This window comes from Gymnoscopelus microlampas (assembly GCF_963454915.1).
Source record: "Gymnoscopelus microlampas genome assembly, chromosome: 1".
Taxonomy (NCBI): domain Eukaryota; kingdom Metazoa; phylum Chordata; class Actinopteri; order Myctophiformes; family Myctophidae; genus Gymnoscopelus; species Gymnoscopelus microlampas.
In genome coordinates, this window is record NC_139962.1 from 58,121,670 (window position 1) to 58,145,011 (window position 23,342).

At 41.8% G+C, this 23,342-nt stretch overlaps 1 protein-coding gene across 1 annotated transcript; it reads right to left on the bottom strand.

Annotated features, from left to right (window-relative positions):
- Window positions 1-1,501: 1,501 nt before the first annotated feature.
- On the bottom strand, window positions 1,502-16,626 carry lipca (lipase, hepatic a; the record flags this gene model as incomplete). The annotated part of the gene is made up of 10 exons (XM_084055733.1): window positions 1,502-1,628; window positions 1,669-1,773; window positions 3,280-3,498; window positions 7,314-7,428; window positions 8,438-8,686; window positions 11,064-11,297; window positions 13,315-13,432; window positions 13,855-14,034; window positions 14,951-15,120; window positions 16,539-16,626. 10 exons carry the CDS (start codon window positions 16,624-16,626, stop codon window positions 1,502-1,504), a joined length of 1,605 nt encoding a protein of 534 aa, XP_083911859.1.
- Window positions 16,627-23,342: the final 6,716 nt, after the last annotated feature.

Sequence of the window (23,342 nt, forward strand, 5' to 3'; positions counted from 1 at the left end):
CAAATGGACCCTTATGGGTCTGTAACTCTGAGAGAGCGTACACTATCAGAGTTAAATTAACATCGATCTTACAATATAAATTGGGGCCCCAGGGATAGAAATGCCATTAAATGGGGGTCCGTAGCCCTAATGCATGTCAAACTGGGGGTCCTTGAAACTAAAATGGTTGAGAATCACTGCTAGAGAGCCGTATAAAATCTTCTCTTATGGGGCTCCCTGGCAATGAAAGTGTCAATTTGGGGGTCCTTGACATGAAAAAGTTTGAGAACCACTGCATCAAGCATTCTGATGGTTTCTGTGTAATAATCTCTTGTCGTACATTCAGTTTCAGCGACGTTCAGTTAGATTTGCACTTCACAAGTGTGTTCCTTACCCCAGTGTGGTTCTCAACCTGGGGTCCAGGGCCACGCATGGGGTCCTTGAGGGAGTTTTAAGGGGTCCCCCAGCTAAATACTTAAGTGTTGATTTCACCGGGTAGAAGTTAACCCATTGAGAGAATGCGTAAGAATGACTGTTCACATGTTAGGTGCATGTCATTCCCTCCACTGTTATCTTACCCACATAAATTGATGTACTAAATCTAATCTGACTACAGAAATATTCTGTTCTGGGGGTCCCTGGCTCAAAGTCTGTTCAAAGGGGGGTCCACTGCCTAGTACGTATCAATGTGGGCAGTCCTTGACATAAAAACTATTTGAGAACCACTGCCTCAATCCATTAAGACCGGGAACGCATCTGTGTCATTTTTAGATTTCTTTGGGCTATTTAAAAATAGCACATATACAAGCTCATAGACCAATTATTTGTTTACTAACATTGAGCCTGGACGCACAGGTGATTGTTTCACGCAATCAATTCCCAACCTGTTTCGGGGTGCACTGGTTTCAGCACACCCCAACCCCCTCTTGTGTGTGTTGGCTAGTGAGACGCGTCCTAACGAGACCTGATATAATGGGTTTCGTTGCGCGCATACTGGCTGCGTGCAGCCAGTATGACGTCGTCTGTTAAGGGGTCTATAGCCCGGCGCCGAGTGCTGCGCTATGAGCTTGTAGATCTGCTATTTTCTTTTAAATCATGATTTTTTTTTGCATATCTTTAAATGTGTATATTTTTTAACAGTTTTTTTTTTAACTCTTATATTGCTATAATAAGTGATTCTCAAACTTTTTTCATGTCAAGGACCCCCATATGATATGTATTTGGCCGCGGACCCCCATCTCAAAATATTTTGTTCCAGGGAGCCCAAAGAAATCTAATAATGACGCACAGATGTGTTCCCGGTCTTAATGGGTTCATCTACCAGCAGATCTTTGATTCATAATATTAACGATGTAGTTATATCTTTTAGTGACCAATCCGTCAGAACGATGGTACTTTGGAAAACAATGGGCCATCTGACCAGACTAATGGCATGGCTTTTTGGGGGCTTGTGGCTGTATTGGGTGATGGTGATGATGATGATTATGATGATTATGGTGATTATGATGATTATGGTGATGATTTAGGGCCTGTGTTGGGGGCTGAGTTGGGGGATTTGTTGGACGTTGAGTTGGGGGCTGTGTGGGGCCTTGAGTGGGGGCCGGTGTGGGGCGTTGAGTGGGGGGTTGTGTGGGGCGCTGAGTTGGGGCCTGTTTTGCCCGTCGAGTTGGGGGATTCATTGGGTTTTGCTGTCTCTTGCGCTCTTTTCGGCTGTCTTCTTGACAGCGTACGAACACTTTCTCTTGCGACGCCTCAATGTGCTGTCCTTCATCTGTCATGGCACAAAAGCTGGTTCTGAAAGAGGAGAATCATCATGTCAGTTGCGGTGGTGTAAAAAATACTCAAATGTTTTACTCAAGTAAAAGCATCAATACTGCAGTGTAGAAGTACTCTGTTACAAGTAAAAGTCCAGAATTCTAAATTTACTTGAGTAAAAGTATTGGTAATAAAAGTTTTCAAATAATTGTAGAAGTAAAAGTACAATATTTGCCTCTGAGATGTAGTGGAGTAGAAGTAAAAGTATAGACAATTGGAAATACTCCAGTAAAGCAAAAGTACCTCAAAATTGTACTTAGGTACGGTACTTGAGTAAATGTACTTAGTTACTTTACACCACTGGTCAGTTGTATGATAAGTACTGAGTACTATCTGTCGTGTGTTTTCAGTAGGCTACAGTAGCTGTAGGCCCTGTATCATGGTTTTAAACGGTGGGGTTGGAACAGGAGCCATTTTGTCCAGTAGATGGCGATCAAAGTCTTTGTTGTGTAAAGCTTTTATGCTTTGGACTGAAAGGAGGAGTTTGATACTTTTATTAGTTTGTATGTCATGATATATTAAAACACTGGTCATGATTTATATGAATACCTTTTAATAACTGGACCAATCTATCTAGAAGATGGAAACATCCTACATAGGCTATGTCATATTTTTTATATTATGTTGCCAAGCATAATTTTCAGTACAGCATGACAGCCTGCTGTAGATGTAGCTTCCAATTTTATAGCTATGCTACAGGAAAAGCATCTCTATTTTTCTTGCCTGTTTCTCCAGTCCCCAAGTGATTGGACCCTTACATTTAATGTAAGGGCCCAATCACTTAATTCTGGACTTTTACTTGTAACAGAGTATTTCTACATTGCAGTATTGATACTTTTACTTAAGTTTAAAAAAATTGTGTACTTCCTACCAATTAACATGGTGGATTTCTACTGTGTGCACTGACTTGAGAGCCAAGGGGTAAGGGCTCATAGCCAGGTGGCTATATGGGCCTGTGTGCAAATCAGCTATTTTTGGCAAAAAGATTTGGTGTAGGGGGAAATATTCAAAATAAAAGTGGTTAAAGTGGTTGATGACGTTCAACTTCATCACGCTACTTCATAGTGTTGCTGTCGGGCAGAAACCTCTATATCTCCATATTCTAACTTTTAGTGTTTCTTTATAAATGAACGCCCTACTTGATCATTCTACAGCGTCACACAGAAGCATCTAAAGTAGCAGATCCACAAGCTCGAAACGCAGCACGAAGCGAGGCGTTTTTAGCTTGTAGATCTGCTCATTTTGCTGTTTTTGAATTTGCATCCTGAAAAGTAACAGTTTTGGGCTTTCCACCCGACAGAGGTGATTTATTTTTTATTGTTTATTAATGCCCTACCTTGTCATATAGTGTCACTGAAAAGTAGCAAAAATAAATAGCAGATTTACAGTTCTGAGCTTGTAGATCTGCTATTTTTGATACTTTTTGAATTTGAAATTTGACAGTTTTGGACATATTGTGGTTTCCCGCCGTAAACCCCAACCCACCTCTCCTGCGTGTCGCCCGCCTTGACGCTGATCTTGCCCACGGTGAGCTGTGGCTTGGCCCGGGCGCCTCCCCAGGGGATCATGGACTTGGCCCTGGTCCACATGTTCTTCCACATGGCCTGGCCTTCCCACTTGAACTTGAGCATCATCAGGTCCCCGATGTCCGTGTCCAGCGTGATCAGGAAGGCGTAGGTCTTGTTGCCCGAAATCTCCTCGATGCTGATGACAAGAGACACAGAGAGTGCACACAGTGTTAAAGGAGTAGTTCACCCAAAAAAATGATATTAAATTATCAATTGCATACCCCATGAAGCCTGGAATTCATGGATTTGTTTTTGTTTTTGTCGCATTCCTGAGCCAATAATTGTATTACCGGCGGAAAGATGCTAATGTATCCGGTAGGAGACACAAAGTAGACTCTTTGTGTCTCCTACCGGAAATACACCCGGTCATCAAATTATTGGCTTAGGAATGCGACAAAAACATTTAAAAATCCATGAATTGGGTGTGTAATAGACAGAAAATAAGTATTTTTTTGGGTGAACTACTCCTTTAATTTAACTCTGATAGTGTAAAGTGGTATACAATTCTGTGTGGCTTTTGTGTGCACCCATGTGGTTGTTGTTGCACATAAAAGACCCACTAAAACGTTTGACTCAATCAATCAATCAAAACATTTTGATTAGGAAATAAGAAGTACTGTAGCATTTGACACTGCTAGAAGAGGCAAATACACCTGTGTCCAATGAAAGGCAATATACACGTATGTTGACCCTGGATCCGTATTTTCAGCCATATGCATAGATGTAACAAATACACTGTTTAATAGAGGTCTGTCTGTCTGTCTGTCTGTCTGTCTGTCTGTCTGTGTGAGAGGGAGAACATAATACTGAATGGTTTATTTTCCTCTCAGTGTGAAATCAAACTGTATTTCAGTAGTTGAACCATATGCGGTAGATGAACCACATGTACCATATCATTGCTGTCGGGCAGAAACCTCTTACAGTATGTCTACATTCTAACTGTTTGTATTTTTTCGTAAGTTAATGCTACTTGATCATACTACAGCATGCATCATACAACAGCGCGTAGTATGATCAAACGTAGCATATCTGCAAGCTCAAAACGTGTTGGGTCGCATTTTGACCTTGTAGATCTGCTACTTTTGAATTTGAATCGTGAAAAGTAACCGTTGGACATATGAGGTTTCCACCCGACAGAGAAGATTATGCTGTACGTCTCAATTATACAACATTATGCAGTGTACCAAAATGATGCAGAACATGAAAACGGAAGGACGTTTTGAAAACCCCAAATTCAGGGGGGGCTGACGAAGCATTTATGTCAGAGTAATGTCGAATGTAGGCCAACACCCGTCTAAAGGTGTGAAGATCAAAAGATATAACTCCTTCACTTCTTCTTGTACAAGACAGTTTACAGCCTAACTTGTACGGATTGATAAAAAATAAACCCACCACATGCAACACAGCAGAGAGATGAGTGTTGAAACATCCTGTGGTTTACTGGTTTCCAGGTAATCACTTAATCAACAACTTTCAGACCAACACTAATATTACCAGTACTGTTACAACATGGGTCTGCAGAACATTATCCTATATAAGAAATAGTTAAAGTAGATCAGCTATTTTCACTACTTTTGTTAAGGTAGGGGTTATGCGGTTGATCAGGCTATTAAAAAATATATCCGAATTATTTTGTTGAATCATTGATGAATACGATTTTTTTAATGATTTAAAAAACAAAAACCTGCTCTATACATGAACAAGATTAAGTTGGTTATTGGTTCTAAATATCGGTTTCGATATATTTTCGGTTATTTTCCCGCCCTACCATGTTGTAGACGAGGTGATTTGTAGAGCATGAACCATAATTACACCACATTCAGGAAGTGTACTGGAAACATATCTCGTTTGAATGCCGTTAAATTTATCAATGGTTAATTTCTCAAATGAACCACTGATCTAATGTGGTCTACTCTAAACAGCTGAACTCTGACTGACTGCTTTACTTTCATGAAAACATGTCAAACCTGTGGTTTATTCGTGCAATAACGTGTTGCAGTTAAGCTCTATATCGTCTCTGTCGGGTGGAAACCTCATTTGTCCAAAACTGTTACTTTTCAGGATTCAAATTAAAAAGCAGCAGATCGACAAGCTCAAAACTTGTAGATCTGCTACTTTTTTTATTCCGTGAATTATGAAGGCAAATGCAAAAAGTGTTACTTTTGTCCCTGGTCTCCCCTACTTCTTTGTAGGGGAGACCAGGGATAGTTAAAATCCGAGCGTTTTTTTTTGTTCACTCAACGCCCTGCGCATGTGCAGCGTTTTACAACAAATGCACAACTTTTTTAAATCACTTGACAACAAGGCATGGGCGTACCGACATCGAGGCCCTGATGCTCGCGAGGCGTGCCTGCATGAGCGAGCCGCCCGGCGAGCGAGTGCCCTCGCACGTAGAGGCGATGGCCTTGCGCGTCGTGTGCAGGGTCCGAGTCGGCCAAGCCGTGGAATAGTTTATCAAGTGAAGAAAAACGAGCGCTCCTCCCCCCCCCCATCTCAGCCGAGGTCGCAGGTCGTCTCAACTGAAGTCTTCAGCCGGATTTATACTTGGTCCCGTGCCTAAAAAAATGCCGACCTTCAACCTCACAACGTGCCCCATCTCCTCGACGCGTTGTGAGCTTGTATGCCGGCTATTTTAGGCGTGCGACTATAGGCTCTATGCACAGCAGCCATATTGGAAAGAAATTGGGCCAATTCTTACTTCCTTAACATGTGTTACCAATAATACTAATGAAGGCTCTGTTCCATTCTGGTTAAAAAGAGTCAGGGGGCTGATATTGTGCATGTTGGCTCACTGGAAACACCAGCGGGTCTCAAAGTGTGGTCCAGGGACCCTCATGGTTCCTTGAGGGGGTTCCAAAAGTCCCCTTACGGGTCCATTTGGTTTAATTTGTACACTCTCAGAGTTATGGGGGTCCTTGAAATTAAAAAAGTTTGAGAACCACTGTGCTACACGAAATGCAGGGCTGTATTAGCCATTGAGCTGCCGTGGCCCAGGGGCCCTTGGCTCGCAGGAGCCCTTTGGGTGAACTGGGCCGCGCTGCCATTGACAATTTACTTAAATGAAGTGTAGAGGTTAATCAAATATCATATATATAAAAAGAATTAGGGGGGACCCTAAAAAATTGGTGGCCCAGGGGCCCGTGTGGGGGTTAATCCGTCCCTGACAAAGTGGAACAGAGCCTTCATTAGTATCATTGGCAATACCTGTGAAGCAAGTAAGGAAGAGGCCCAATTTCCTTCCAATATGGCTGCTGTGCATACAGTATAGCCTAAAATACAACTATCGCAAACCTGAGCTTTTTTGTGAATTTGGCAAGTGCTCTACTCTCTCTCTCTCTCTCTCTCTCTCTCTCTCTCTCTCTCTCTCTCTCTCTCTCTCTAACTCTCCGTCTCTCGTGTGTCATTCAATAACTACAGTAGAAACGGCACACGACAAAACGTATGAATGTTGCGTTTTGAGGTTTAAGGTTTCTGCTTTGAGGCTGTTAGCTCTGCTATTAGGGCTCTTTGGAGAGGATATGAGAGGATATGAAGAATTCAGAGGATAATGCAGCTGGCAGGGAAGAGTGTCCCTTTATGATGCACACGTCCAAATCAATTATTGATCCTTTCTTCTCCATTTGTACCACCAGCCACTAGAGCAGAGAGGCAGGAGCTGTTTGTTTCTCTCCGCGCGTCTCTCCTCTGACGCGGAAGCTTTATCTTTCTTCTACAGGAGTTGAAAGTAAAGCTGTGAATATTGCATGTATGATTGGGCTCAGTGCTAAACTCACTCGGGAAAAAACAACAACAAAAACGCTGCATGTTTATGTAATACCTGTGTATCAGTGCAACTTTGAATTGAACTAATCGAAGAAAACACTTCTTGATTGTTCGATTCATTGAAAAAGTAATTGATAGAATAATGGCTAAGATCATAATATATAGCTGTGTGTGATGTGCTATACTCACAAGGTGATGGGCAGGTCCTGGCTCTCCTCCTTGGTTCCAGTGAGAGAGATGGTGAGAGAGGGATCCACCACATCAATAGGGTTTACAAACTGGATCCTGAACTGGTAGTGGTACACTGCACACGGGACAAGACAATAGGGCTGCACCATTATGGCCAAAACATTGTTTGACCAATATTGAGATCATTCATTCACTGAGTTTTGTGAATGTATTATCTGACATCACTGCTTTCATATTCATGTTGTGCTCGTGGATTAAAGCAAAATTAAATCTCATGACTGAAAAAAGTTTGTATTGCCAGGTCCAAGAAACAGTGTGAAAGGAGACCCCCTCCTAAACAGTCAATTCTACATACTGCCAACCAGGTGAAACACATCACAGATTGAGGCTTTAACCTTTATATGGAACTAGAGGTTATTTTTTTAACATACATTTTTATCCCACGATTTTGTAACCCCTATTTTTCACCCAAAGCCAATGCCTAAGCGTGTAATCCTGGGCACTAGTACTCTCCCTCTGCCAGCCTGGGGAGAGCCCCGAACTCAGCTAATGCTTCCTTCAACGCATGAGGAGTGAGCAGACCGCTTCTTATCACCTGACAGGGGGGGGGGGGGGGGGGTTTCCCCCAGTAGGACGTAGCGCGTGGAAGGAACACGTTATTCCAACCAGTTCCTTTCCCCTCCATCATGCGCCCCGGCTGACCAGGGGGAGGCAGTATAGAGACCAGGATTACCGCATGTTTTTTTTGTGAAGGTACCTACTACCTACCCTAGGAGACACGGGGAGAACATGCAAACTCAACACAGAAAGGCCCTTTCGCCAACCCCACCTAGGGTATTGGCACTGATGACGAAGAGGAGAGGACACGCCCCCAGTGCCCACAGCGTCCCCGGCGGGAATCGAACCCATGACCTTCTAGCTGTGAGGCGACACAGCGCTACCGACTGCTGCGCCACCGCGCCCCCCTAGGAACTAGAGGTTCTAATAAATTATTCAATCAATGAAAAAGACATAATATTTCAAAGGAGGGCGGACAGGGAGTGTGAGAGCAGGGAGACATTTCAATCGGTAAAAGAAGCATGTCAAAGAGTATAGTGCAGTATATGTATAATATGACCACGTACATTTGTAGGGCATTCGGGACCGCGTCTTGAGGTAGAGCCTCTTGCTGGCCCCGGTGCGGCCGCGGACCTTCTTGATGTCGTAGCCCAGCGTGTTGCAGCGGTTCTTGCGGCAGTCCAGACAGCTGCCTTGCTCGAAGGCGTTGTTGCTGCTGCACCTGTAGGCCGTGCTCTGCTTGTCCTTGTTCAGCAGGGAGTCGATGAACAGGTGCACCGACCTCTCGTGAGCACATTTCACCGTCTGTTCGAAACCTAGACAGCACCATATAGAGCTTTTAGCAGTGGTGTAAAGTAACTAAGTACATTTACTCAAGTACTGTACTTAAGTACAATTTTGAGGTACTTTTAAGACACTGGAGTATTTTCAGATTTTTGCACTTATACTTTTACTGCACTACAGTTATTTAAAAACTTTAGTTACTAGTTACTTTGCAGATATAAATGATTACATTATAAAGCATACATTAACCACTTCAGCCCTATTTTATACCTAGGCTATTTGAAAATAGCCGATCTACAAGCTCACAACGCGTCACGGCTATTTTCAAACATTTCAGTACTTTTACTTTTGGTAAGTATATTTTGATGCCGATACTTTTCTATTTTTACCCAAGTAACATTTGGAACACAGTCCTTTTACTTGTAACAGAGTATTTTTATATAGTGGTATTGCTACTTTTACTTCTTTTACTATATCTGACCCCCCCCCCCCCCCCCCCCAAAATAATCATATTTGATCTGGGAACCCCCCCACCCTGACAAGCACTTGGAATTGTAGGCATTACATTTAGTTTGACTCGGTTCCACAGATAAATATCGTGAAAATAGCAGAACTACAAGCTCACGATGCCTCGCACTGCGACTACTGTTGAGTGAGAAAACAATGTTGTGCACATTAAGCTAACAATCTGAGGTCCCCCCCAAAATCATGTGGGGACCCCTCTGGGGGGTGTCGTAGAGCATGCTGCTGACATCATGATCCCTAATAAAGAAGATCAGTCACAGTGTTCTTGAAAGGATCTTATTAGTGATAATGGAGACTAGAGGTGTCTGGAGGGATCCTTAGAGCCTGGAGGCAGAGCTTTGATGGACGGCCACGCTCTTCATTAACTCGTAGAGGATGACAGATGCTCTCATCCGCTTCACACAGCATAGTGTGAACAGTTGTTTTTAAATGAGCAGCACTTTAAATGACCGAGGTGCTTAGGCTATCTTAAGACTTTGGGGAATTGTAGATGATGCCTCTTGCCCATGGGCCATTATTGTAAATAAGAATCTGTTCTTAAAGGGTGAAAATAAGGGTCAGTGATATGATTATGTTAAAGGAAAAGTGTGTATTTTTGTTAGTTAAAGCTCTATATTCTGATAGTAATCATTGCTATTAGACTAGAGAGTGTGTGTTCAGTAACAGCGGTCTCCCCAACTCTCTCCAGCTCTTTAGTAAACAGAAAATACATTTTTGGATACCAATTCGATTCGACTTGTTTATCTTGTATCCTGTTCCTGATTGGATCAAATTGGTATCCCAGGTGGACGCCTGTTCCTGGACAAACACTCTATAGAAATGATTACTATCAGAATATAGAGCTATGTAACACTTATTTTAACCAAAGACATACACCCCTGAGTTAAATTGACACTCCGGACTTTGCTGCGTATATTATCAGAACTGTAATTTCATAAGCTACACACAAACAAATCCTTTGTGTTAATTTAACTCAGAAGAGTACACATGGAGCCAAATGGACATGTATGGGTCCATTTGGTTGAAGACTGTACAAATTGAACCAAATGGACATGTATGCCATGGGTCCATTTGGTTGAAGAGTGTACAAATGGAACCAAATGGACATGTATGGGTCCATTTGGTTGAAAAGTGTACACATTGAACCAAATGGACATGTATGCCATGGGTCCATTTGGTTGAAGAGTGTACAAATGGAACCACATGGACACGTATGGGTCCATTTGGTTGAAGAGTGTACAAATGGAACCACATGGATACGTATGGGTCCATTTGGTTGAAGAGTGTACAAATGGAACCACATGGACATGTATGGGTCCATTTGGTTGAAGAGTGTACAAATCAATTTGGTTCCACTGTGTACGCTCTTCTGAGTTAAATTAACACTGAAGCTTTTTACAGTGTATATTCTAACCCAGTGGTTCTCAACGTCGGGTCCGTGGACCACCGGGGGAGAGGGGAAGGGGGGGGGGTCCAAAAAAAATCCCTTAAAGGGCTGTGACTCTGAGAGTGTACAAATGGAACCAAATGGACCCTTATGGGTCCATTTGGTTCCATTTGTACACTCTCAGAGTTAAATTAACACTGAGAATTGTGCAGTGTGTAGATTGGGGTTCCCAAAGATACAACAAATGGTTCCATTTGTACCCTCTCAGAGTTACAGACCCTTAAAGGAGTAGTTCACCCCAAAATGACTTATTTTTTATCAATCACACATGAAGCCTTGACATTTTTGAGAGCCTTGAGATTTTTCTCTTTTTGTCGCATTCCTAATTGATCGAAAATAAGTACGTTTTGGGTGAACTAGTCCTTTTGGGGCCCCCCCCAGACCCAGACGTTGAGACACACAGTTATATATATTCTAACCTTTGTTTGTGACCATACCCAGGAGCCCATACTCGCTGATGTGTTCGTACAGGTTGTGGATGTCGCAGCCCGGCTGGAAGTCCCCTCCGTTGGGGTAGAAGTCGTAGTGGCCCACGGGCTGCTTGATGCCCACGCTCAGGCCCATGCGCTCCTGGGTGAACGTGTGGATGGCGTCCACGAAGTGGGCGTCGTCGGGGGAGAGCCTGTCCACGGAGGACATGCCCTCGAACAGAGGCCCCGCCGGATCCAACCCTGTGTGTGTGTGGAGATAAAGACAACGTAGTTAGAGGTGGGCAACTTGGATGATGGAGAGGGCCGCTATATTTCCACACTCACTCCAGAGGGGCCACATTGCATATACTGTCGAGCAGACACTTGTCTCCGTATTTTAACTTTTTCCCCCCGTAAATTAAGGCCGCACTTCGTCATTCTATGTCACACAAAAGTCAATCTCGGAACCCAGAGACAACTGAAAAGGAAAAACAGCGACCTCTGCTTTTCGTTCCTCCTCAGTTATGCTCTGGGACGATGCCGACGTAGCACCAGTGCGCAAGGAAACCGGGGTTAAAGTCTGCCTTCACCGCTCCACTTCCGGGTGGTGCGACTACGTTTTCATTCCCACTAACAATATTTCTACACGGAACACTAACACCACTTCTCCCAGAGAACATGGATCGTTTTGGTTATAAGCCCACTTGTTTCTATGATGAAAGAGTAAGTTCAAATGTGAATATCTTACCGTGGTTTTGTCTGCTCCGCGGACGCTATTGTTAAATTAGTTTCGGTTAGTTTCCAGTAGGGAAGGATCGACGGACACGTGAATCCCGCCCACTACATTTGATTGGGTAAAGCGCGGCCTGCTTCCTGATCTGAAGGCACGCCCACTCCCACACAGTGTGTACACGTTCTGACGAACCTTCAGGACAGATTCCAACGCAGTGCAGAATCTGTTCTTGAGAGATTACACAAAAGTAGCAAAAGTAGCCGATCTACAGTACAAGCTCGTAGATCTGCTATTTTTTAATTGGAATTCTGATTTTGTTTTTGTTGCTATTTTTTTTATTGGAATCCTGAAAAGTAACATTTTTATTCAATTTCAAATGCATTAAGTTATGCTTATGTTAACATTATGAACTTAAATACAAATACATTGGACATAAAAAAGACAATAGAATTGTAATACTAGTCATTAAGCTACAATGTAGACTGAAGTCATTAAAGCTGGTCATGTTTGCACGCCTTGAATTGTAATAAAATATTGAAATTGAAATCAATGACATATCGGTATTCCGATATTAACCTGTGGGCCGCATTAAGTGAAGGTGGGGGCCTCATGTGGCCCCCGGGCCGCCAGTTGCCCATGTATTATCATAGACAGTGAAAAGTATGGACAGCGTTATGCCCATAGACTCGACAGACCGTAAAGGAAGCCTATTTTTCAGCAATTTCAAATCCTCCATCTTTCTATATCCTATGGACTCGGAAATTAATGCTATTGGTTGGCCCCAGAGCAGGGGTGGGGATTGGGGAATTAATGCTATTGGTTGTGTAGCTTGTCCATCAAATCGTCCATCAAAGGTAGCCACGCCCCTCCTACAGAATACCCTACTTTTTGGACTTGGTCATTGAGACGGCATGTTGTTTTTAGACAGATGGTACAGTTTGGTTTGATGTTACCTGGTATCCCAGTTTCTTGTAGAGTGCAAAGTGGACAAGAGGACAATGTAGTGCTTCTGTTTACAGTATATGACTATTTACCATGTGGTTTGTTGACTAGGGTTCATGCCATTTAGGCCACTCTGATTTTGCACTTAACCCATTGAGACCGGGAAATAATCTGTGTCATTTTAGGATTTCTTTGGGCTATTCAAAAATAGCAGATATAAGCTCATAGCGCGGCGCCGAGTACCGCGCGACGAGCTTGTAGATCTGCTACTTGTTTTTCAAATGGGATAATGTGTGCAAATCTTTGAATATATATATATATTTATATAGTTTTAAAGCAAACTAACTCAAATATTTGCTTCTGGGGGATTCTACAAATGTCTTCTAATTCAGTTTTCTGAAAAAACGTATGTTGCTATAATATCAGTGGTTTTCATGTCAAGGACCCCTAAAATGATATGTATTTGGCCGCGGACCCCCATCTCAAAAGATTTTGTTCGATATACTATGGAATAGATTTTTCATGCTGACCAGGTATTGACGACACTAACCAAGTATGGTAAAATAACTATTATGTTTTATCATAGGTTGAGAAGAACCTCACCAGTAATGCGTCCGATCTTCCGTGAACCTCCCAGATGACCTCCAACAAATCCGGATATGTGAGCGCCGAGGCTGTAGCCAATTAAATGAACCTTTTTGGCTGGGATCTGGTATAAGTTCTGTGGGGTGAGACTTTTAGTTTAGTAGGCTAATCAGTGGTGGAAAAAGTGTGGAAAAAGCTCACAACGCGTCGCGATGCGACGCATTGTGAGCTTGTAAATCAACTATTTTCAAATAACCATAGTTATAAAATAGGGCTGAAGTGGTTAATGTATGTTGTATACTGTAATAATCTAGATCTGCAAAGTAACAAGTAACTAAAAGTTTTCAAATAATTGTAGTGGAGTAAAAGTAAAATATTAGCCTCTGAGATGTAGTGGAGTAGAAGTAAAAGTATAGACAATTGGAAATACTCCAGTAAAGTAGAAGTACCTCAAAATTGTACAGTACTTGAGTAAATGTACCTAGTTACTTTACACCACTGTCCACCAGACTATGACGTTTTCATCTCTTTCCCCCTGCTATAATAGATCTCACAGACCTCAATGGTTTGCAGGAAGTGGGCGATGTCCTGGCCCACAGCGCGGGTGTTCTTGGCGGCGATGGGGTAGTGCTGGTGGGCCAGTGCGAGCCAGTCGGTTATCACCACGTTTACGTCCACCAGAGACGTCTTCAGGGCCGTGGCCAGTCGCATCACCCAGTTCTCCATCATACCGTCCAACTTAGACCAGAAGAAAAGATACTGGATTATTCTCTTTTCTCGTGGTGGAAATAAGTGCTCACATGTTTTTACTTATAGGTACAAGTATCAATACTGCAATGTAGAAATACTGTACTCTGTTACAAGTAAAAGTCCGGAATTCAATTGAGAATTTGCCCCATTTCACAAAGTTTGCAAATAGTTGTAGTGGAGTAAAAGTACAATATTTAACTCTGAGATGTGGTGGAGCAGAAGTTAAAGTACTGTCAATTGGAAACACTCCAGTAAAGTAAAAATACCTAAAGGTTGTACTTAAGTACAGTCCTTGAGAACATGTATGTACAAGTGAAGGCCCATCCTACACCAAGCACTATAACTATATTGTCCGCCACTGTTAGAATGATTTCTAAAACAAAGTATTTGTAATCAGAGTTAGAGTAATAGTAGATCTACAAGCTCAAAAGCTTGTAGATCGGCTATTTTTGCTACTTTTGTGTGACATAGAATGGCATTCATTTACGAAAAAAGTAAAAAATATGGAGATAGGTTTCTGCCCGACAGCAACAATATTCAATGCGGCCCTCTGGAGTGAGTGTGGAAATATAGTGGCCCTCTCCATCATCAAAGTTGCATCACCCCTGGTATATAAGCTCTATAGGCTCATCATTAGTATCATTGGTAGCACCTGGGAAGGAAGTATGGCAGCTTGCCCAATGTCTTTCCAATATGGCTGCTGTGTGTGCATATATAGAGCCTATGGGGACACTGAGGGCAATGACTCTTTGACTATCTTAAATACCAATCCCAGTGATATTTGCTTAACCCTGTCTTCTACCCTGAGCCATCCCAAACTAGCACAATGGGTACGTATGTTCCACGTACATGTACAAGTGCTACGTGACAATCAACCGAAGACAAGTGAAGTGGGACTTCTTACCGACCACCCATGGGTGATGATGACCAGGGGGTTGCTGCTGTTGAAGCCACAGGAGGCGAGGGTTTCGGCCGTCAAGGCCTCCAGCAGGCAGGTGTCCTCCAACAACTCTCCTGCTGCATGCAGTCTGAAGATGGAGTTGGTGACATAATGCTCCATGAGCCCTGTGTCCGCTATACGTCGGTGTGCAAACAGAGGAGATATCAGTGAGTACCTCCGTTCGGCCATTATTCAGGGGAAAGGGCATATTTGCTTTGAGCCGGGTGAATAATTACAAAGCTTTACAAGGGTTCATTTTATTTGTCCTTCAAACGCAGGCTAGTAAAGGAATTCCATTCACAAACCCGACACAAAATGGACAAGCTCGAAATTGTATTGCTGATCCATTCGTTCATTTCGGTTCGGTGTATTTGGTGTTTGGTGTATAGTGTTCATTTATATTTAAAATATGTTTTTTTCTGTTTAAGCTGCACTATGTAACGTTCCTCTTCTACCTCGTATTTGAACCCGGTTTCCTGCCCAAGTGCTGACATTTTTACGATTGAGCTTATAGAGCTGGCCTGCTTGGGGATAAATTGAATCATGACCTTCAGGTCAAGATTTGTGTCGGATCCTGTGTCCCAATTGTATACGTTATATTGTATTAACATACTCTACCATACAGATTGTATAAGTTATATTGTATTAACATACTTTACCATACAGATTGTATAAGTTATATTGTATTAACATACTCTACCATACAGATTGTATAAGTTATATTGCATTAACATACTCCACCATACAGATTGTATAAGTTATATTGTATTAACATACTCTACCATACAGATTGGACGAAATTAAAATGTATTCATTAAAAAAGTGACATAGAGCCGCTTTAACACCAAAAACATAATTTAGATCATAATTAAGTCCTTGGTTTTATTGCAGAGCATGCTCAGTTGTTTCAGCAAAAACATGTATTTCTTAAGTAAACCTCTTTGTAGTCTTTGTAAAGACTAAATGAAATGAAATAGATTTGAACTCTCAGCCATTCTCTTCCTACTCTAACTTGTTGCATAACATCCCCTTCCCTCAGACATGCACGTGGATTGTCACAACAACATCTGTAAAGGTGCAATCCGTGAACTTATTTTAATGAATAAACCAATCTGTATGCTATGCCAATACGATATAAGCACATCTACGGTGGTTAGTCATTCCAAAACCTTTATGTGTTTTTGACGAGTTAAGGAAAACCCATTACTATTACTATTTTATTAAGGCTAAATCAGCGCTTAAACACGTTAAAATGTACCTATATAGCAATTAGCTAATATTGATGAAACCACAAAGTGCAGCATTTATGTTCCTCTGTGATACAATGCAGGCTAAATGATTTAACTAAAACTCCAAGCAAGCAGCTGTATACATTTTGTTTATATTCAGAATTAGCCTAAATACACATATATCAAGTTATGATGGGTCAGCCTTAATTGTCCACACATTTAAATCGAAATCACGTTCACAAAGCCTGTGAACGTGTTTAACCTCCCCCCCCCCCCCCCTCTTGTATTTTTTGTGCTCTTTTTAAATGTGACAAATGGCTCACCTGTTACATTCTCCTTGATTCTCCTGCCCTCACTCAGGTGAGAAGTGAGCAGCAGGCAACAACACAGCAGGGTCGGGAGCAGCGCCATGGTGTGCTTTGAGTCTCTCAGCACTAATCCTTTTACAACAACCTCTCTAGTCTGCCAGATGTACTGTAGGACGTTATTTAGAAATGTTTTTAGATGTCTTCTGACGATCACTTACATGGGCGATCCTGGTTGGGTTTCAGAGAGGGAACGAGCTTGTAAAGCTACTGTACTTTACAGAAGGGGGGAAAAAAAGGGGAGGACCAGCGCTGGACATTAATAAGGAGCACTTGATCCCTTCCTGATTGGCTGATGCGGTCTTCCTCTGTACAGTTTGAACAGATTGTGAAAGGGCAGAGAGGTGATCTGTCAGGTCGTCGCGGCGCGTCACAGCAGGATTCCGTGAATAACCGTGATCAATCCTTCCTGTGTGTCCAAATCCAGCCCAAATCCTGGCCCAAATTTGTGGCCTATAGACCAATTATGTGTTTACTAACATTGAGACTGGACGCACAGGTGATTGTTTCACGCAATCAATTCCCAACCTGCTGTTTCGGGGTGCGCTGGTTTCAGCACACCCCAACACCCCTCTTGTGTGTTGGCTAGTGAGGCGCGTCCTATAGGGAGACCTGACAGAATGGGTTTCATTGCGAGCGTACTGGTTGCACGCATACTGGTTCTTATCAGTGTGACGTCGTCTGTTAAGGGGTCTATATAGATCTGAACAGCCAAAAAAACAACACATGGAAAGTCATTTTTGCAAATCAGATTTGAATCCTTTGAATTTGAATTCCTATAGCTTATTCAGACTGCTTAAAAGCAATCCCATTTGGGCTGTTAAAGAAGTGTCCCCCTCAAGGACACCTGGGGGTCCCCGGTCCGCACACTGGGAACTCCTCACGACTGGAAGTGTTTTTTACTTCCAGAACCTTAGTGGTGAAATATCATTTCACTGAGAATTAGATCAGAGATTACTCAACAATTTGAGGGTGTGGATTTTGAGTCATTCACAACTCATGAGGTGCATGCACCATTTGAGGCTGAGTCAACATGCTGTTTTCACTCTTTCTCTTTCTTTTGTTTCTCTTATCTTTCTTTCTTTTTTTTCTCCTTTTTTATTCTCTCTTCTTCTCTCTCTCTCTTTTTCCTTTTCTTAACGTTTTCTTTTTCTTTTTCCCTCTTCTTCTTTTTTTGTTTTAGTGAGGGGGTATTTGGGAGCAGGGGGATAACCGAAGGGGATGTTTAAAAAAAATAAAAACCCACAAGAAAGCACTGACCTTGAAACCGCTGGTAAACCTGCCAGTAAATGTAATTATGCAATGTTATATACTATATGTGTTAATAATATATAGTCATGTGATGTATCACTGCAGCAATGTGGAATAAAGTTTAAGTATAAAGAAATTGAGATTTCTCAACAATAGTTCGACTTATGTTTGTAAACATTTTAACCCATTAAGTCCTGGAACGCATCTGTGTCACTTTAGATTTCTTTGGCTATTCAAAAATAGCAGATATACAAGCTCATAGCGCGGCACCGAGTGCCGCGCTATGTGCTTGTAGATCTGCTATTTTTAAAAAAAATCTTGATTATTTTTTTTATTTCTTTTCATTCATTTTGCTTCAGGTCTTAAAGGGTTAAATAATGGCTTTTTCTTCTCATAGATACCAAGGGAAATAATGACGGGAATTTGATGACATTAACATTGAGGATGATGTTTTAAAAGCCATAGTATTGTCAAAAAATAAATGGTCAGAATTGAGAACATTCAAGTGAACATGTGGAGAACATGTTTGTTGACCTAGACCTCTGATGTACCCAGTGTTCCCTGTGTTTGTTTTTGTCCCGTGCCAGAACACATGACTGTACATGCAGTATAGACCAGGGGTGTTCAACAGGGGGTCCGGGACCCCTAGGGGCTCCTCAGAGATACTACAGGGGAGTCTCGCCAAATCTTTGTGTGATAGGGACTATATTTATTTTTATTTTTACATTAACCACTTGAACCCTCGCATCCCACATTAGCCGAAAATAGCAGATCTACAAGCTCACAACGCGTCGCAGACGCAATGTGAGCCTGTAGATCTGCTATTTCTGGTGAAGAGGTTTGGTGTACAGGGGAAAAAAGAGCAGACCAAGTACCGAGCCAAAGGTCAAGTTTACTAAGTATTGAGGGTTTAAGTGGTTAAATGTCTGAAAAAACACATTTAACATGAATACAATATGTAGTGGGGGGTCCCTGCTTCATCTCTCTCTCAGCTAAGGCGTCCTTGGCCTTAAATAAACGTTGAAGACCCCTGGTATAGACCTTTATTGATCCAGTGGGGGAAATTCTGATTCAGCTTCACTCAGCTGATGGCCACTCAGGTGGGCGAAACGGCGACCTTCTGATTCCACAGATGGTGTTTTACATTGTATTCACATGTAAATAGAAATGCCACACTAGTATGTTGTTGCTTGTACCTTGTACAGTATAGTGACAAATACATCTTCTTGATTCTTGACATAATGACATATTAAGCATTACATTAAATTACAAGTAAATACTGTACATTGTCTATTGTGCAATAATTCTTTCCCAAGTGCACAGTAAGTACAAGACATCACACATACTGTATAAGAGGACAAACAGGATTAAAGTTAGTGCCAAAATGTACATGCGTGTAACATGACTGAATGAATGAATGTAACATGACTCAGGCACTTCCATGGCTAGCTCAGACAAGACAATTTTAATGCAAAACTAGACTGCCTGCAGGTCAGGTCGGTTATTGTGGGCCAGCAATTCACCAATCAGGATGGAATTTTGAAAAATCGTCCAGGTCCGTGTTGATCACATGACTATGGAGATAATGTTTACAGATTTGTGTGATGTTTGGACAAAATCTGTAGGCGTAATATCAAGAAATGTGTTTTGCAAATATCGCCGATCGGTCCAGTTATAGGTAAAAACGAGAATCGTCCTTTTATAGCGCCACCATTAGGCCGATCTGAAAAATGTAGGGCGCCATTTCTTCCTCGGCCTAGTGGCAATGTGCGTGTAAAGTTTCACGCCAATCGCACGCTGTGTTCATGATTTGAGGCATTTTGTTCAAAACCGACAACCCCTGCAAACTTTGGAAGCCAATCTTAGGATCAGGATGGAATATGAAAATTCCGACAGACACACTTGGTTTAATGACTATATAGATCATGTAAACCGATTTGCGTGATGTTTGGACAAAATCTGTAGGAGTAATATATATATATTTTTTTTGCCAACATTGGCCTCCTGGTGGCGCTATAACAGGCCCATGTGAAACATTTTCGGGAGAGCTTCTGCTCTGGCATCCAGGGAGAGTGTGTGCACAGTTTCGTTGCGATCGGGCCAACGGTGCCGAAGATTAGCTGCTCACAGACGGACAGACACACACACACACACACACACACACACACACACACACACACACACACACACTGACAGGGTGCAAAACATCTCGGCCACGCCATCGACCTGGCAGAGACAATAATAAAATGTGTTGACTTAAAGCGCAGTGTGGGCTATATTTTAAATTAACTCACAGGGTTTTATTATATGAGTATACGGATGATATATATTTAGAATAATCTTTGGTGAGTGAATATTAGTCATGAAACATTTGAGTAAATTATTATTTCAATTATTATTGCATGGTCAGTTAAAGAGTAGGCACCGTACTATTTATAACATGTTTATGATTTCCTTGTTATCATAGGTTCCTTCCCACACTTCTTTCCTTGCTACACACACACACACACGAGAGAGCGCGCGCGCACACACACACACACACACACACACACGCATGCACTCACTCACGCACGCATGCAAGCATGTATGAAGAGGCAGTAGTGCGTCCATTAAGTTGATCCTCCCTTAATTTAGTAGAAAAAAATTGTGTGAGTTACTCGTGCACAACTTCAATAGCTGCCAATTCAGTCCAGTACCAAAAGAGTTAAGGTTCATAGTTTGTTTAATGTGTGATGATGTCAAACCTTTCGGTGGAGTAAACACAGTGAACCTTTGCTTTTCCAAACAGTGTCTGTGTGGTTGTTTGTTCCGGGCCTGCCCTACCGTATGTATCCAGACAGATCACACACACACGCGTGCGCACGCACGCACATGCACACGCACACGCACGCACACACGCATGCGCTGGATGTTCCCTCAGCCCTAAAACCCCAACCCCAACAACAAACCACAGCCCCAACGCTTTGCTTTATTTGTTCATTTGGACCGGACAATACACGCTAATGAACATTCCACGTCAGGGGTCTTCAACAGGTGGTCCGGGACCCCCTAGGGGATCCTCAGAGTTACTACAGGGGGTCCTCCGAGTCTTTGTGTGATAGGATTCTGAGGGGAGTGAGGGGAACATTGGCCAAACATAGCCGATCTACAAGTTCACAATGCCTCGCGCTGCTATTTTTTAAGAGGTTTGGTGTAGAGGTTTGGTGTAGGTTAAATGTCAGAAAATACACATTAACATGAATGAATAGAGAAGCTAATGTGTAACAAATAATCAAAAAACATACATCGCTGTTAAATAAGTCTATGAAGCTATCTATGAAATCTATGAAAAAGTTTAATATGCAACACAATTCTATACAATATGTAGCGGGGGTCCCTGCTTCATCTCTCTCACAGCTAGGGGGTCCTTGACGTGAAAAATGGCTGAAGACCCCTGCTCTAACGTGAAAACAATCAACTGAACCTGTTGTGACTGACTGACAGTGGGACTGAGTTCCTGTTGTCCTAGTCTAGTCTTCTTTGTCTTGTCCCGTGTTTTTCTCTTGTCTCTTTCTTTTCTCTCTCTGAGGACTGCGCCCAGGGCTAGTGTAATAAGTGGACGGGGACGGGGGGCACTACAAATACCCACGCTATGAACCTATGAACATGATCTCATGTGAACATGCCGGATGTAGCTTGGAGCTAATTTCCATCTGCGGTCCTCACACACAAAAAAATAAAATACAAATATAACAAATACAAAAAAAGGACATACAACGACCTAAACATTAAGCCCTAAGCTGAGGGAACAAACATGTCCCCCATATCCCTTAAGTATAGAAACTACATGAAATAATATGATTTAAACAACCACAATTATTCAAGCCCTATATAGGCTACTTTGTTCGTTTGTTGTATGACAATTAGCTAAACTAGCCAGTCTACAAGCTCACAAGTCGTTGTGAGCTTGTAGATAGGCTAGTTTCACTATTTTTGTAGACAAAAAAAAACATTTAAAGGTTGCTGTGGTTAACTCTGAACAAAGAAATAGGGATTCAATTAAATGTTTTCCTTTGTTGTTATGAGAGATGACAAAAAAGTGCTATAGCTCTGACAGCTATGTTTTATTTTGAGCAAAGAACTCATTTGTTTTCCTCTGCTGTGTTCCAGTAACTATAACATGACTCTACGGTGGAGTTATTCACGTGAAAAGAGGGGCAGATGCACTCGGGGGACGCGCCCGTTCAAACCACTGTGCCTGAACAATCATGCCTCATCTATTCTCTATCATCTTATGTAAGCTTTTTCCAATTGGCTTCCTTTAAAATGTTCTATATTCCATCCACAGACTGGCAACGCTGCTCTGGGCAATGATATGACTGTCCGAGCATTCATTTGAAAATCCTTGTTAGTAAATGCTACGGCCTATAGTGATAGTTAAGCGCGTGCGTGCGTGCGTGCGTGTGTGTGTGTGTGCGTTTCGACACCAGAAAAGACATCAAGTGAATGAACATCACATTTATTTAGCAAAAGGTTACATAACAGATGTGAACATAAAAATGAATTGCATGGACTTCACAAAAAGACAAAATTAAATAAAAAAAGAAAACCGAAAAAAATAACGTTTACAGAAAACTGTTGAATAAAAAGCAACATAAAACAGCAAAAATCTGTATTTTTGTTTAGTTTTTTGTTTTTTTAATCGTACCCTATAACAAGTTGAAACTGAGGATAGTAACTCTAGCAAAGGACAGGGAATATAAGGATAAAAACACTGGATAAGTAGCAAAACATTGTTTATGGTGAACACAAGATTCTAATGTATAAAATAATACATGCTTATGCGGGTTCAGACTATAAGCCACATACAGGGTTTAGAATGCACTAGATTAATGTATTAAGATTGTTCTAGTGGAAGCTGTTGGCAACAGGATATTCTCATAATTGATTTCCCATGCTGCTGTTTAGTGCTGAATAAACTGCAGCTGAATGACCACTTAGGCCCCATTTATACTTTCATTTATTTCCAAATACAAGTATAAGTATACTGTAAATGAGGCTTTAGATCACAACACATGAATATCGCTGTCTTTATGCCTGAAAATGGCACATAGGTAAAAATAGTCAAAGTAAAACACTGGTTCATATCTTGTTAATCCTGATCTATACTTGTACTTGGATGACGGTGGCACACTCCGGAAATAGTGGAGCTGTGCGCTTGTAGATCTGAAAAACTGTTACTTTTCAAAAATAGCAAAAATAGCAGATCAACAAGCTTGCGCTTGTAGATCTGCTATTTTGGATACTTTAGTGTGACACTAGCGTATGATGAAGTCGGGCATGAATTTACAAAAAAAAAACACAGAAAGTTGAAATATGGATATAAGAGATTTCTGCCCGACAGCAACAATAAATTAGGCGGTAGAGGGATGCCTTATCAATGACCTGGCGTTGTAAACATACATTGAGTGTAGGACCGTGTCATTTCACAATGTATACATTTATAAGTGTCTAGTATGTAAATTGACAACA